This window comes from Ranitomeya imitator, chromosome 8, assembly GCF_032444005.1.
Source record: "Ranitomeya imitator isolate aRanImi1 chromosome 8, aRanImi1.pri, whole genome shotgun sequence".
In the NCBI taxonomy this organism is placed as follows: domain Eukaryota; kingdom Metazoa; phylum Chordata; class Amphibia; order Anura; family Dendrobatidae; genus Ranitomeya; species Ranitomeya imitator.
This window is the reverse complement of record NC_091289.1, coordinates 202,056,992-202,071,690: the sequence shown is the minus strand read 5'-3', so window position 1 is coordinate 202,071,690 and position 14,699 is coordinate 202,056,992. Positions and strand designations below refer to the sequence as shown.

Below are 14,699 nucleotides of genomic sequence, written 5' to 3'. Positions count from 1 at the left end.
ATAATATAACTGATATCTGGGGAGCGGTGATGTCACTGCTGTATAATATAACTGATATCTGGAGAGCGGTGATGTCACTGCTGTATAATATAACTGATATCTGGGGAGCGGTGATGTCACTGCTGTATAATATAACTGATATCTGGAGAGCGGTGATGTCACTGCTGTATAATATAACTGATATCTGGGGAGCGGTGATGTCACTGCTGTATAATATAACTGATATCTGGAGAGCGGTGATGTCACTGCTGTATAATATAACTGATATCTGGGGAGCGGTGATGTCACCGCTGTATAATATAACTGATATCTGGGGAGCGGTGATGTCACTGGTGTATAATATAACTGATATCTGGAGAGCGGTGATGTCACTGCTGTATAATATAACTGATATCTGGAGAGCGGTGATGTCACCGCTGTATAATATAACTGATATCTGGGGAGCGGTGATGTCACCGCTGTATAATATAACTGATATCTGGAGAGCGGTGATGTCACTGCTGTATAATATAACTGATATCTGGGGAGCGGTGATGTCACTGCTGTATAATATAACTGATATCTGGGGAGCGGTGATGTCACTGCTGTATAATATAACTGATATCTGGAGAGCGGTGATGTCACTGCTGTATAATATAACTGATATCTGGAGAGCGGTGATGTCACCGCTGTATAACTGATATCTGGGGAGCGGTGATGTCACTGCTGTATAATATAACTGATATCTGGGGAGCGGTGATGTCACCGCTGTATAATATAACTGATATCTGGAGAGCGGTGATGTCACCGCTGTATAATATAACTGATATCTGGAGAGCGGTGATGTCACTGCTGTATAATATAACTGATATGTGGGGAGCGGTGATGTCACCGCTGTATAATATAACTGATATCTGGGGAGCGGTGATGTCACTGCTGTATAATATAACTGATATCTGGAGAGTGGTGATGTCACCGCTGTATAATATAACTGATATCTGGGGAGCGGTGATGTCACTGCTGTATAATATAACTGATATGTGGGGAGCGGTGATGTCACTGCTGTATAATATAACTGATATCTGGGGAGCGGTGATGTCACTGCTGTATAATATAACTGATATCTGGGGAGCGGTGATGTCACTGCTGTATAATATAACTGATATCTGGGGAGCGGTGATGTCACTGCTGTATAATATAACTGATATCTGGAGAGCGGTGATGTCACTGCTGTATAATATAACTGATATCTGGGGAGCGGTGATGTCACTGCTGTATAATATAACTGATATCTGGGGAGCGGTGACGTCACTGCTGTATAATATAACTGATATCTGGGGAGCGGTGATGTCACTGCTGTATAATATAACTGATATCTGGAGAGCGGTGATGTCACCGCTGTATGATATAACTGATATCTGGGGAGCGGTGATGTCACTGCTGTATAATATAACTGATATCTGGGGAGCGGTGATGTCACTGCTGTATAATATAACTGATATCTGGGGAGCGGTGATGTCACTGCTGTATAATATAACTGATATCTGGGGAGCGGTGATGTCACTGCTGTATAATATAACTGATATCTGGAGAGTGGTGATGTCACTGCTGTATAATATAACTGATATCTGGAGAGCGGTGATGTCACTGCTGTATAATATAACTGATATCTGGAGAGTGGTGATGTCACCGCTGTATAATATAACTGATATCTGGGGAGCGGTGATGTCACCGCTGTATAATATAACTGATATCTGGAGAGCGGTGATGTCACTGCTGTATAATATAACTGATATCTGGAGAGCGGTGATGTCACTGCTGTATAATATAACTGATATGTGGGGAGCGGTGATGTCACTGCTGTATAATATAACTGATATCTGGGGAGCGGTGATGTCACTGCTGTATAATATAACTGATATCTGGAGAGCGGTGATGTCACCGCTGTATAATATAACTGATATCTGGGGAGCGGTGATGTCACCGCTGTATAATATAACTGATATCTGGGGAGCGGTCATGTCACTGCTGTATAATATAACTGATATCTGGAGAGCGGTGATGTCACTGCTGTATAATATAACTGATATCTGGGGAGCGGTGATGTCACCGCTGTATAATATAACTGATATCTGGGGAGCGGTGATGTCACCGCTGTATAATATAACTGATATCTGGGGAGCGGTGATGTCACTGCTGTATAATATAACTGATATCTGGGGAGCGGTGATGTCACTGCTGTATAATATAACTGATATCTGGGGAGCGGTGATGTCACTGCTGTATAATATAACTGATATGTGGGGAGCGGTGATGTCACCGCTGTATAATATAACTGATATCTGGGGAGCGGTGATGTCACCGCTGTATAATATAACTGATATCTGGGGAGCGGTGATGTCACTGCTGTATAATATAACTGATATATGCTGCAATAGACTCTAATGGTATAAACTCCCACCTCTGCTTGCTGTCTGTCATCTGCTGCTTTATCATCTAAAAACATAATTTAATGTGTTTGCTAATTCATCGGTATAATTCATTTTTTGCATTGTACTTAAAACTCACTGTTGCATATCCATGACTTTGATCAGTGTAGATCTTATCTGGTGGAAGGTGTGAAAGTAGATTTTACCAGGCTGAGTGTCTTTGATCATCTTTTAAAAGAAAAAAAAAAAAAAAAGCCCCTGGTGTGCAAGCCAGCTGCCAAATTATCCTCAACCAGTTCCCACAATCCATCTCTTCTGGGCTATAAATTTAGAACCTTCCTTAGGGGTGCACGTTAGCGTCCCAGAAGCAAAGCGTCACAGAAGATAAGCGTCGTGATACCACAGTTATTCCATGGCAGGAGTCAGGTAACCCACACTCTGCTCTCTCTGTTATTCATGTTCTTTATTCCTATCCTCCTATGTTCCCTTGCAGTCCAGTTTCACCTCCCAATCCCCCCTCCACCCTGACTCATATACATCAGCCCCTCTCTCCTTCCCTCTCCCATGTACAGCTCCCATGCACATCTCACCTTCTTGAAAAACCTCAGTCCATCTTACCCAAACACACTGCATAAAAAAAACTTCATACAATTCCAATAGCTACTTGCTTTTTATCTTCCTTCTCCTGCTGATTTCAGGGGACATCTCCCCAAACCCCGGTCCACCATCCACCAACCTCAACCCCTACCCTACCTCACATCGAAAACTTAACAATCTTACTAATATTAATTGCGCTGCTTCATCCCCTTCTTTTAATTGTGCCCTTTGGAATCCACGGTCTGTATGTAACAAGCTTCCTTTCCTGCACAACTACTTTCTGAAAACTCTCTGAATCTGTTGGCCCTCACGGAAACCTGGATTCAGGATTCGGACACTGTCTCTCCTGCTGCCATTTCCCATGGTGGCCTACAATTCTCCCATTCCCCGAGACCCACAATCAGACCTGGTGGTGGAGTCGGCATACTCCTGTCCCCACAATGCACTTTCCTGGTCATCCCCTCTCCCCCCAGTTCCATCACTCTCATTCCCTTCTTTTAAAGTCCACACCATCAGGCTCTTTCGTCCCCTCTCCTGTTGTGAATTCCGCTCTTGGGCTCCCTCCGGTGGTTGTAAGTAGCATTTTTGTGACTTCTGCTCTTGGGCTCCCTCCTGTGGTTTTGAGTGGTATGGCTGCTTCTTGGATTTAGCTTCAGCAGCTGTTTTCACTGATCGTCTTTCTGGCTCGGCTATATTAGTCTGGCCTTATCCCTCATTCAATGCCAGTTGTCAATTGTTCCAGCCTGGAGTCATTGCTCTTAGGACTTTCCTGACACTCTGACCAGTTCATCAAAGCTAAGTCCTTGCTTGTCCTTTTGTGGTTCACTTGTTGTGGACTTTGTTGTTCAGCACTTTCTATGTTTTTGTTAATTTGTCCAGCTTTTCAGTATGGATCTATTCAGCTAAGCTGGAAGCTCTGGGCAGCAGAGTTTGCCCTCCACACCTTTAGTCAGGTGTGAAGATTTTTGCATTTCTCTGCGGTGGACTTTTTCTAGTTTTTTTTTTACTGACCGCACAGCGTTCTGTTCTGTACTATTTCTATTTAGCTAGACTGGCCTCCTGTGCTAAATCTTGTTTCATACTACGTATGTCATTTCCTTCTCCTCTCACAGTCATTATTTGTGGGGGGCTAATCTATCCTTTGGGGATTTTCTCTGAGGCAAGATAGTTTTCCTGCTTCTATCTTTAGGGGTAGTTAGCTCTTAGGCTGTGACGAGGTGCCTAGGGAGAGTTAGGAGCATCCCACGGCTACTTCTAGTGTTGTGTTGAGCTTAGGGACTGCGGTCAGTATAGTTACCACCTGCTCAGAGCTAGACGCATGTCGCTCCTTAATCACCAGATCATAACACTCTCCCTCAGAGTAGCGGTCATATACAGGCCCCCAGGCTCACCCACCCACTTCCTGGACCATTTCTCTGCCTGGCTGCCGCACTTCATGTCCTCAGAACTTCCAACCCTTATCCTGGGAGACTTCAACATCCCCATTAACAGCCCCACTTCCACATCTGCATCACAGCTTTTATCACTAACCACTTCTCTCGGCCTCTCACAGCTCTCAACCTCTGAAACACACAAAGACGGTAACACCCTGGACCTGGTTTTCGCCCGGCTCTGCTCAAACTCCTACCTAGATAACTCACCGCTTCCCCTCTCTGACCACAACATTCTATCCTTCACACTCACAATTCCTTGCTCACCCCAGCACCCTCCTACCTACCATTCAGTCAGAAATCTACAAGCCATTAACCCTCATACACTTTCAGACTCCCTACACTCATTATTGTCCCCAATCTCTTCATTTTCCTGTCCTGATCAGGCGGTACATGACTACAATGACACTCTTAGAAGCATCCTTGACCAAGTAGCTCCCCTCACCCTCAGAACCTCCAAACACAGCCCTGAAACAGCCCTGAAACAGCCCTGGCTCACATCGCAAACCCGATTTCTCCAGCGATGCTCTAGGTGTGCTAAATGCTTATGGAGGAAAACACGCACACCAGAAGATTTCATACACTTCAAATTTATGTTAAGGACCTATAATTCTGCCCTTCACGTCACCAAACAGACATACTTCACCACCCTGATCTCCTCACTATCCAATAACCCCAAGAAACTTTTTTACACCTTTCACTCCCTCCTCAGGCCAAAAGCACAAGCCCCTATCAGACACTTGTGCTGATGACCTGGCCTCCCACTTTATAGAGAAAATAGAAAATATCGTCAGGAAATCCGCTCCCAACCACTAAGTTCAGTGACTCCCATCCCTCCCCTCATTTCCCCTGGCTCACTCTCCACATTCGATCCCATCACAGAAGAAGAAGTCTCCAAGCTCCTCTCCTCTTCTCGTCCGACTACATGCACTACCGACCCCATTCCCTCACATCTCCTCCAGTCGTCACAAGTCACCTAACTACAATCTTTAATCTCTCCATCTCCTCTGGCATTTTCCCCTCCTCCTTCAAACACTCTATCATTACTCCATTACTAAAGAAACCCACCCTTGACCAATCCTGCACAAACAACTACAGACCGGTCTCCAATCTCCCCTTCATCTCTAAACTCTTGGAGCACCTGATATACTCCCGCCTTACCCGTTACCTCTCCACTCACTCCCTCCTAGACCCTTCACAGTCCGGTTTCCGCCCCCTACATTCGACAGAAACTGCACTCATCAAGGTGACCAATGACCTTCTGACAGCAAAACGTAATGGTGACCACTCTCTGCTCATTCTTCTCGACCTTTCTGCAGCTTTTGACACTGTTGACCACCCTCTCCTGCTCTCTAGGCTCCAGTCACTAGGCAATAAGGACACTGCTCTCTCCTGGTGCTCCTCCTATCTTTCTGACCGCTCCTTCAGTGTTCTGTTCTCTGGCTCCACTTCATCTCCTCTTCCTCTCACTGTCTGGGTACCTCAGGGCTCAGTCCTTGGCCCCTTCTCTTCTCCCTCTACACGGCCCCAATTGGACAGACCATCAGCAGATTTGGCTTTCAGTAGCATCTTTACGCTGATGACACAACTATACACGTCATCCCCTGACCTTACCCCCGCTGTACTACAGAACACCACTGACTGTCTGTCTGCAGTCTCCAACATCATGTCCGCTCTATCTGAAACTCAACCTCTCCAAAACTGAACTTCTTCTGCTCCCGCCATCTACTAACCTCCCTAAATCTGACATTTCCCTCTCCGTGGGTGGCACCATAATAACACCCCGGCAGCAGGCGCGCTGTCTGGGTGTTATGTTTGACTCCGATCTCTCCTTCACCTCCCATATACAATCTCTTGCCCGCTCGTGCCGCTTACACCTAAAGAACATTTCTAGAATCCGCCCTTTTCTCACCATAGAAACAACAAAAACCCTCACTGTCGCCCTGATCCACTCCCGCCTGGACTACTGCAATGCTCTATTAATTGACCTCGCTTTCCCCTCTCCAGTCCATCCTTAATGCAGCAGCCAGGGTCGTCCATCTGGCTAGTCATTACTCGGACGCGTCCGCTCTTCGCCAGTCGTTACACTGGCTGCCCATTCATTACAGGATACAATTCAAAGTACTTGTTCTTACCCACAAAGCTCTTCACAGTGCGGCACCCCCTTACATCTCCTCCCTCATTTCTGTCTACCTCCCACTCCCGACTCCAAGACTTCTCCCGTGCTGCGCCAATCCTCTGGAATGCTCTACCCCAAGATATTAGAACCATCCACAATTTGCATAGTTTTAGGCGCTTGCTCAAAACACATTTGTTGAGAGCGGCCTATCACGTTCACTAATCAAAGTCATTTTATGTTTGTGTGTAGCCCATTCACTATCTCCATCTATCCCCCACCCCCTGAAGATGGCTGGACCATCATTGTAAATACATCATTGTAAATATACACCTGTACTTTGTATCTCCCCCTCCTCGTTGTAGATTGTAAGCTCTCACGAGCAGGGTCATCTTATTTAGCTTTAATTATTGTATATTGTATTGTTAACGTTGTTACTTATGACTTTTGTGTTTTAAACTGTAAAGTGCTGCGGAATATGTTGGCGCTATATAAATAAAGATGATTATTATTATTATATCTGGAGAGCGATGATGTCACTGCTGTATAATATAATTATCTGGAGAGCGGTGATGTCACGATTCACACAGTGCTGACACCACTATGTCACAAATCGGAGAGACCTTTAGCTAGCACCTGGCTATCACATGTGCAGGTGGCTTATCTTAGTTATCCCCCCACTGCTACAATGTGATGAAAACACAAACAAAGGATATTGACCTATCAATTTACCGCAGGGTCTTATTTTAGTTATCCCGCTGCTGCTACAATATCACGAACTGCAGGGATTTATGTATATCCCACTTCTCCAATTCTGTTTTGGAACTTGCAACTCTCCGGCACCCCCCCCCCCCCTTACCCTCAGGTCAGTCAAAGAACTACACCTGGGATAATAAGTCGACGAACAGGCCGCTTCACTGTGGACTGGCTAGCAGGCACGCTGCAGCGATGGAATTATAAGTGCTCAGGCCGCAACCAGACAATAGCTTATACACACACATCTCAGCAAGCAGGAACACAGAGAGAAGGGGGGTCAGAGCCCACGGTATGTGTGCTAACAGGGAAAACTAAAAATCATATTATGCTTTATCATCACACCTCCCCGTTCTGGTGTGCACTACAGAGGCAGGACCTCTCGGTACTCCGCCATGCGCACCTCAGCAGGTTCACCCTGGTGGGACAACCCATCCGCATTGCCATGCTCTCTTCCCATTTTGTGTTCGATGGTGAAGTCGAACTGCTGAAGGATAGGGCTTCAGCGTAGCAACCTTCCATTGGTTCCGCACATAACATTTAGCCAGCACAGAGGGTTATGGTCAGTCATCACAGTAAAGGTGCGACCGTATAAGTAGGGCTGCAAGCGCTGCAGGGCCCAGACTATGGCCAGGCAGTCCTTCTCGATGGTGGATTGGCCCCTTCCCTCAGCAGAAGTTTCCAGCTCAGGTACAACACGGGGTGCTCTTGGTCCTCCAAGTCAACTTGGCTGAGCACAGCACTGAGGCCAAACTCATTGGTGTCGGTCTGCACCAAGAATGGTTGGCTGCTGCTGACTGCTTTCAACACAGTGGCGTTGCACAGTGCTGTTTTCAATGCCTGGAAGGTCCCCTTCAGCCGTCAGCCCAGTTGACAATGTGGGGTAGATTCTTCCTGGTGAGGTCCATCAAGGGTTTTGCCAGGCTACTATAGTGCTGTACGAAGCGCCTATAGTACCCTGCGGTGCCCAGGAAGGATATCACCTGTTTATTGGTCCTGGGAGTGGGCCAGTTCACGATTGCTCCCACTTTCTCAGGCTCTGGCTTTAGGGTGTCCCCGCCTACCCGGTGCCCCAGGTAGTGGACCTCACTCATGCCCATCTTGCACTTTCCCGGCTTGATAGTCAGTCCAGCTTGGTGCACATCATGATATTAGTATCTCCAGCAGGCACATCATGGTATCAATATCTCCATCAAGCACATCATGGTGTCAGTGTCTCCATCAGGCATATCATGGTATCAATGTCTCCATCAAGCACATCATAGGGTCAGTATCTCCATCAGGCACATCATAGTATCAATGTCTCATCGAGCACATCATGGTTTCAGTATCTCCATCATGCACATCATGGTATCAATGTCTCCATCAAGCACATCATGGTGTCAGTGTCTCCATCATGCACATCATGATATCGGTGTTTCTCGCAGTCACATGTTGTTATCAGTGTTTCCATCATGCACATCATGGTATCAATGTCTCCATCAAGCACATCATGGTGTCAGTGTCTCCATCATGCACATCATGATATCGGTGTTTCCTGCAGTCACATGTTGTTATCAGTGTTTCCATCAGGCACATCATGGTATCAGTGTCTCCATCAAGCACATCATGGTGTCAGTGTCTCCACCTGGCATATCATGGTGTCAATGTCTCCATCAGGCACATCATGGTATCAATGTCTCCATCAAGCACATCATGATGTCAATATTTCCAGAAAGCACATCATGGTGTCAGTGGTGAAAGCTGCTCTACCAGTTTTAGCAGGTATCAGGAGGGAGGGGGGATGAGGGGTTTAGAATTACACAGAGCTGGGAAGCAGAGTGAGAGGAAGAATTTTCTAGGCAGAGCGAAGGAGAGGGTCAGAAAGCCCACAGCGTGTGTCTAGGCCGCATGTCACTTACAAAGGCAGTGAGATGCAGCAGCAGCCCTGAATTTAGGGAGATGAAGCAGCCCTGAATTTGTGTGTGTGTGTATTCATGACAATACCATAATGTGCTTGATGAAGATACTGAAACCATGATGTGCTTGATGGAAACACTGATACCATGATGTGCCTGATGAAGATATTGAAACCATGATGTGCTTGATGGAGACATTGATACCATGATGTGCTTCATGGAGACATTGACACCATGGTGTGCTTGATAGAGACATTGATACCATGATGTGCCTGCTCGAGATACTGACATCATGATGTGCTTGATGGAGATAATGACACTATGATGTGCCTGATGGAGACGTTGCCACCATGTTGTGCCAGATGGAGACACTGACACCATGATGTTCTTGATGGAAACACTGATACCATGAAGTGCCTGATGGAGACACTGACATCATGATGTGCTTAATGGAGACATTGATACCATGATATGCTTGATGGAAACATCGATACCATGATGTGCCTGATGGAGACACTGACATCATGATGTGCTTGATGGAGACTTTGATACTATGATGTGCCTGATGGAGATACAGAAACCATAATGCGCTTGATGTAGACATAGATACCATGATGTGCTTGATGGAGACATTGATTCCATGATGTGCTTGATGGAGACATTGATACCATGATGTGCCTGATGGAGATACTGAAACCATGATGTGCTTGATGGAAACATTGATACCATGATGTGCCTGATGGAGATACTGACATCATGATGTGCTCGATGGAGACATTGATACTATGATGTGTGTGATGGAGATACTATATAAAGTGACTAGCACACTCCAGGGTGTTGTGATGCAAAAAAGTGGGGATTTATTACATACAGTAAATCACAAACGTTTCGCTCGATACTGGACCTTCATCAGTGTGCTAGGTATAATTGTATACTAGTATGGCCCCAAAAACAATAGAATACTCGGATTTGCATCAACTGACGGTGAGTCAGAATAATAGGTGGCACTGAGGCTTAAAAGAGCTGTCAGTACTCCGGGACACTAGGGATAAATGCGGTATCCACCGCTAATAGAGTGATGGAGATACTGACACCATGATGTGCTTGATGGAGACATTGATACTATGATGTGCCTGCTCGAGATACTGAAATCATGATGTGCTTGATGGAGATAATGACATCATGATGTGCTTGATGGAGACATTGATACCATGATGTGCCTGATGGAGACATTGACACCATGATATGCCAGGTGGAGACACTGACACCATGATGTGCTTGATGGAGACACTGATACCATGATGTGCCTGATGGAAACACTGATAACAACATGTGACTGCAGGAAACACTGATATCAAGATGTGACTGCGAGAAACACCGATATCATGATGTGCATGATGGAGACACTGACACCATGATGTGCTTGATGGAGACATTGATACCATGATGTGCATGATGGAGATACTGAAACCATGATGTGCTCGATGAGACATTGATACTATGATGTGCCTGATGGAGATACTGACCCTATGATGTGCTTGATGGAGACATTGATACCATGATATGCCTGATGGAGACACTGACACCATGATGTGCTTGATGGAGATATTGATACCATGATGTGCCTGCTGGAGATACTAATATCATGATGTTCTTGATAGATATACTGACACCATGATGTGCCTGATGGAGACATTGATACCATGATGTGCTTGCTGGAATTACTGACATCATGATGTGCCTGATGGAGACCTTGATACAATGATGTGCTTGATGGATATACTGACACCATGATGTGCCTGATGGAGATAATAACACCATGATGTGACTGATGGGGACATTGATACCATGAATTGCTTACTGGAAATACTAACATCATGATGTGCTTGATAGAGACATTGATACCATGATGTGACTGATGGAGACATTGACACCACGATGTGCCAGATGGAGACACTGACACCATGATGTGCGTGATGGAAACACTGATAACAACATGTGACTGCGGGAAACACTGATATCAAGATGTGACTGTGAGAAACACCGATATCATGATGTGCATGATGGAGACATTGACACCATGATGTGCTTGATGGAGACATTGATACCATGATGTGCCTGCTGGAGATACTAATATCATGATGTTCTTGATGGATATACTGACACCATAATGTGCCTGATGGAAATACTGATACCAACATGTGACTGCGGGAAACGCTGATATCAAGATGTGACTGCGAGAAACACCGATATCATGATGTGCATGATGGAGACGCTGACACCATGATGTGCTTGATGGAGACAATGAAACCACGATGTGCCTGATGGAGATATTGATACAATGACGTGCCTGATGGAGGCACTGATGGCACAATGTGAATGCCAGATTCGATGTTGTGATTTTCTCACCTGCCCTGTAATCTTCATTGCCCACTGATGAGACTCCTTCCCATCATGTTACACTCACTGTTATCACGCTTCTTGGTTGCGTTGCACAGTTCTGATCTGTGATGGGCCTCCTGTATGATGGGCCTCCTGTATGATGGGCCTCCTGTATGATGGGGCCCTGTATGATGGGCCTCCTGTATGATGGGGCCCTGTATGATGGGCCTCCTGTATGATGGGGCCCTGTATGATGGGCCTCCTGTATGATGGGCCTCCTGTATGATGGGGCCCTGTATGATGGGCCTCCTGTATGATGGGCCTCCTGTATGGTGGGCCTCCTGTATGATGGGCCTCCTGTATGATGGGCCTCCTGTATGATGGGGCCCTGTATGATGGGCCTCCTGTATGATGGGGCCCTGTATGATGGGGCCCTGTATGATGGGCCTCCTGTATGATGGGCCTCCTGTATGATGGGCCTCCTGTATGATGGGGCCCTGTATGATGGGCCTCCTGTATGATGGGCCTCCTGTATGATGGGGCCCTGTATGATGGGCCTCCTGTATGATGGGCCTCCTGTATGATGGGCCTCCTGTATGATGGGGCCCTGTATGATGGGCCTCCTGTATGATGGGGCCCTGTATGATGGGGCCCTGTATGATGGGCCTCCTGTATGATGGGCCTCCTGTATGATGGGGCCCTGTATGATGGGGCCCTGTATGATGGGGCCCTGTATGATGGGCCTCCTGTATGATGGGCCTCCTGTATGATGGGCCTCCTGTATGATGGGCCTCCTGTATGATGGGGCCCTGTATGATGGGCCTCCTGTATGATGGGCCTCCTGTATGATGGGGCCCTGTATGATGGGCCTCCTGTATGATGGGCCTCCTGTATGATGGGCCTCCTGTATGATGGGGCCCTGTATGATGGGCCTCCTGTATGATGGGCCTCCTGTATGATGGGCCTCCTGTATGATGGGCCTCCTGTATGATGGGGCCCTGTATGATGGGCCTCCTGTATGATGGGCCTCCTGTATGATGGGCCTCCTGTATGATGGGCCTCCTGTATGGTGGGCCTCCTGTATGATGGGGCCCTGTATGATGGGCCTCCTGTATGATGGGCCTCCTGTATGATGGGCCTCCTGTATGATGGGCCTCCTGTATGGTGGGCCTCCTGTATGATGGGGCCCTGTATGATGGGCCTCCTGTATGATGGGCCTCCTGTATGATGGGGCCCTGTATGATGGGCCTCCTGTATGATGGGCCTCCTGTATGATGGGGCCCTGTATGATGGGCCTCCTGTATGATGGGGCCCTGTATGATGGGCCTCCTGTATGATGGGCCTCCTGTATGATGGGCCTCCTGTATGATGGGCCTCCTGTATGATGGGCCTCCTGTATGGTGGGCCTCCTGTATGATGGGGCCCTGTACGGTACGACTGGAAGCTGCTGGGGCCCCATTACAAATTTTGCATTGGGGCCTTGTGTGACATCTGCATGCGCCATGCTCCAGGGCTGACCAGGTCCCTGTACTTAGTCCTGGCTGCACTTTTCATGGCCTGACACCTGTCTCCTCACCTTCGCACTTGTGGCCCCTAGACGCAGGACTGGGGCAGGTTCCCTGCGCTCTCCCCATTCTCTGTGCACATCTGCTAATCTCTATTTTCCTGTTGTAGTGAAAGTTGCAGGAAATGATCTGTGGACGGGATTGAGCTCTGAAGACACAGAATCAGCACGGCGTGCGTGTCTGCGGTCCGACTCCATGGACTGTAGGGATTTTTTCGTCCTGTTCAGGAAGCTGACCCTCATCCCCTCTTCCCGTTTGGCGGAGCCGCTTGCTCACTCCGGAACTGGATTTGCGTAGGCAAAGTTAAAAATAGAGCAGGTATATAAGAAGGAAAGGAGAGGCCCTCTGCCCAAAAGAGAATGCAAGAGCCCCCGATAACAGAGCCCAGTCCACGAGGGTGGTGCACGGGTGACTCCGGCCATATCTACCTGTGGAGCACATAAGGGCGTCATGTGACCCTCACCAAATACCTGACTCTGTACCTGAAGCGGTCAATCCAATAGGACAGCAATATAGAGCCCACATAGTGCTGCAATATAGAGCCCACATAGTGCTGCAATACAGAGCCCACATAGTGCTGCAATACAGAGCCCACATAGTGCTGCAATACAGAGCCCACATAGTGCTGCAATACAGAGCCCACATAGTGCTGCAATACAGAGCCCACATAGTGCTGCAATATAGAGCCCACATAGTGCTGCAATATAGAGCCCACATAGTGCTGCAATACAGAGCCCACATAGTGCTGCAATACAGAGCCCACATAGTGCTGCAATACAGAGCCCACATAGTGCTGCAATATAGAGCTCACATAGTGCTGCAATATAGAGCCCACATAGTGCTGCAATATAGAGCCCACATAGTGCTGCAATATAGAGCCCACATAGTGCTGCAATATAGAGCCCACATAGTGCTGCAATATAGAGCCCACATAGTGCTGCAATATAGAGCTCACATAGTGCTGCAATATAGAGCCCACATAGTGCTGCAATATAGAGCTCACATAGTGCTGCAATATAGAGCCCAAATAGTGCTGCAATATAGAGCCCACATAGTGCTGCAATATAGAGCCCGCATAGTGCTGCAATATAGAGCCCACATAGTGCTGCAATATAGAGCCCACATAGTGCTGCAATATAGAGCCCACATAGTGCTGCAATACAGAGCCCACATAGTGCTGCAATACAGAGCCCACATAGTGCTGCAATACAGAGCCCACATAGTGCTGCAATATAGAGCCCACATAGTGCTGCAATATAGAGCCCACATAGTGCTGCAATATAGAGCCCACATAGTGCTGCAATACAGAGCCCACATAGTGCTGCAATACAGAGCCCACATAGTGCTGCAATACAGAGCCCACATAGTGCTGCAATATAGAGCCCACATAGTGCTGCAATATAGAGCCCACATAGTGCTGCAATATAGAGCCCACATAGTGCTGCAATATAGAGCCCACATAGTGCTGCAATATAGAGCTCACATAGTGCTGCAATATAGAGCCCACATAGTGCTGCAATACAGAGCCCACATAGTGCTGCAATACAGAG

The 14,699-nt window shown here is 47.2% G+C and overlaps 1 protein-coding gene across 1 annotated transcript in view; it reads left to right on the top strand.

Moving 5' to 3' along the window:
- The window catches only part of LOC138648156 (uncharacterized protein slr1819-like), a 34,885-nt gene extending 21,439 nt beyond the window's left edge, over window positions 1-13,446 (top strand). Inside the window, exon 6 of the mRNA XM_069737660.1 lies at window positions 13,259-13,446. Within this exon, the coding sequence (XP_069593761.1) occupies window positions 13,259-13,446 (188 nt within the window). The remainder of the gene's footprint in view (window positions 1-13,258) is intronic.
- The last annotated feature ends 1,253 nt before the right edge of the window (window positions 13,447-14,699 follow it).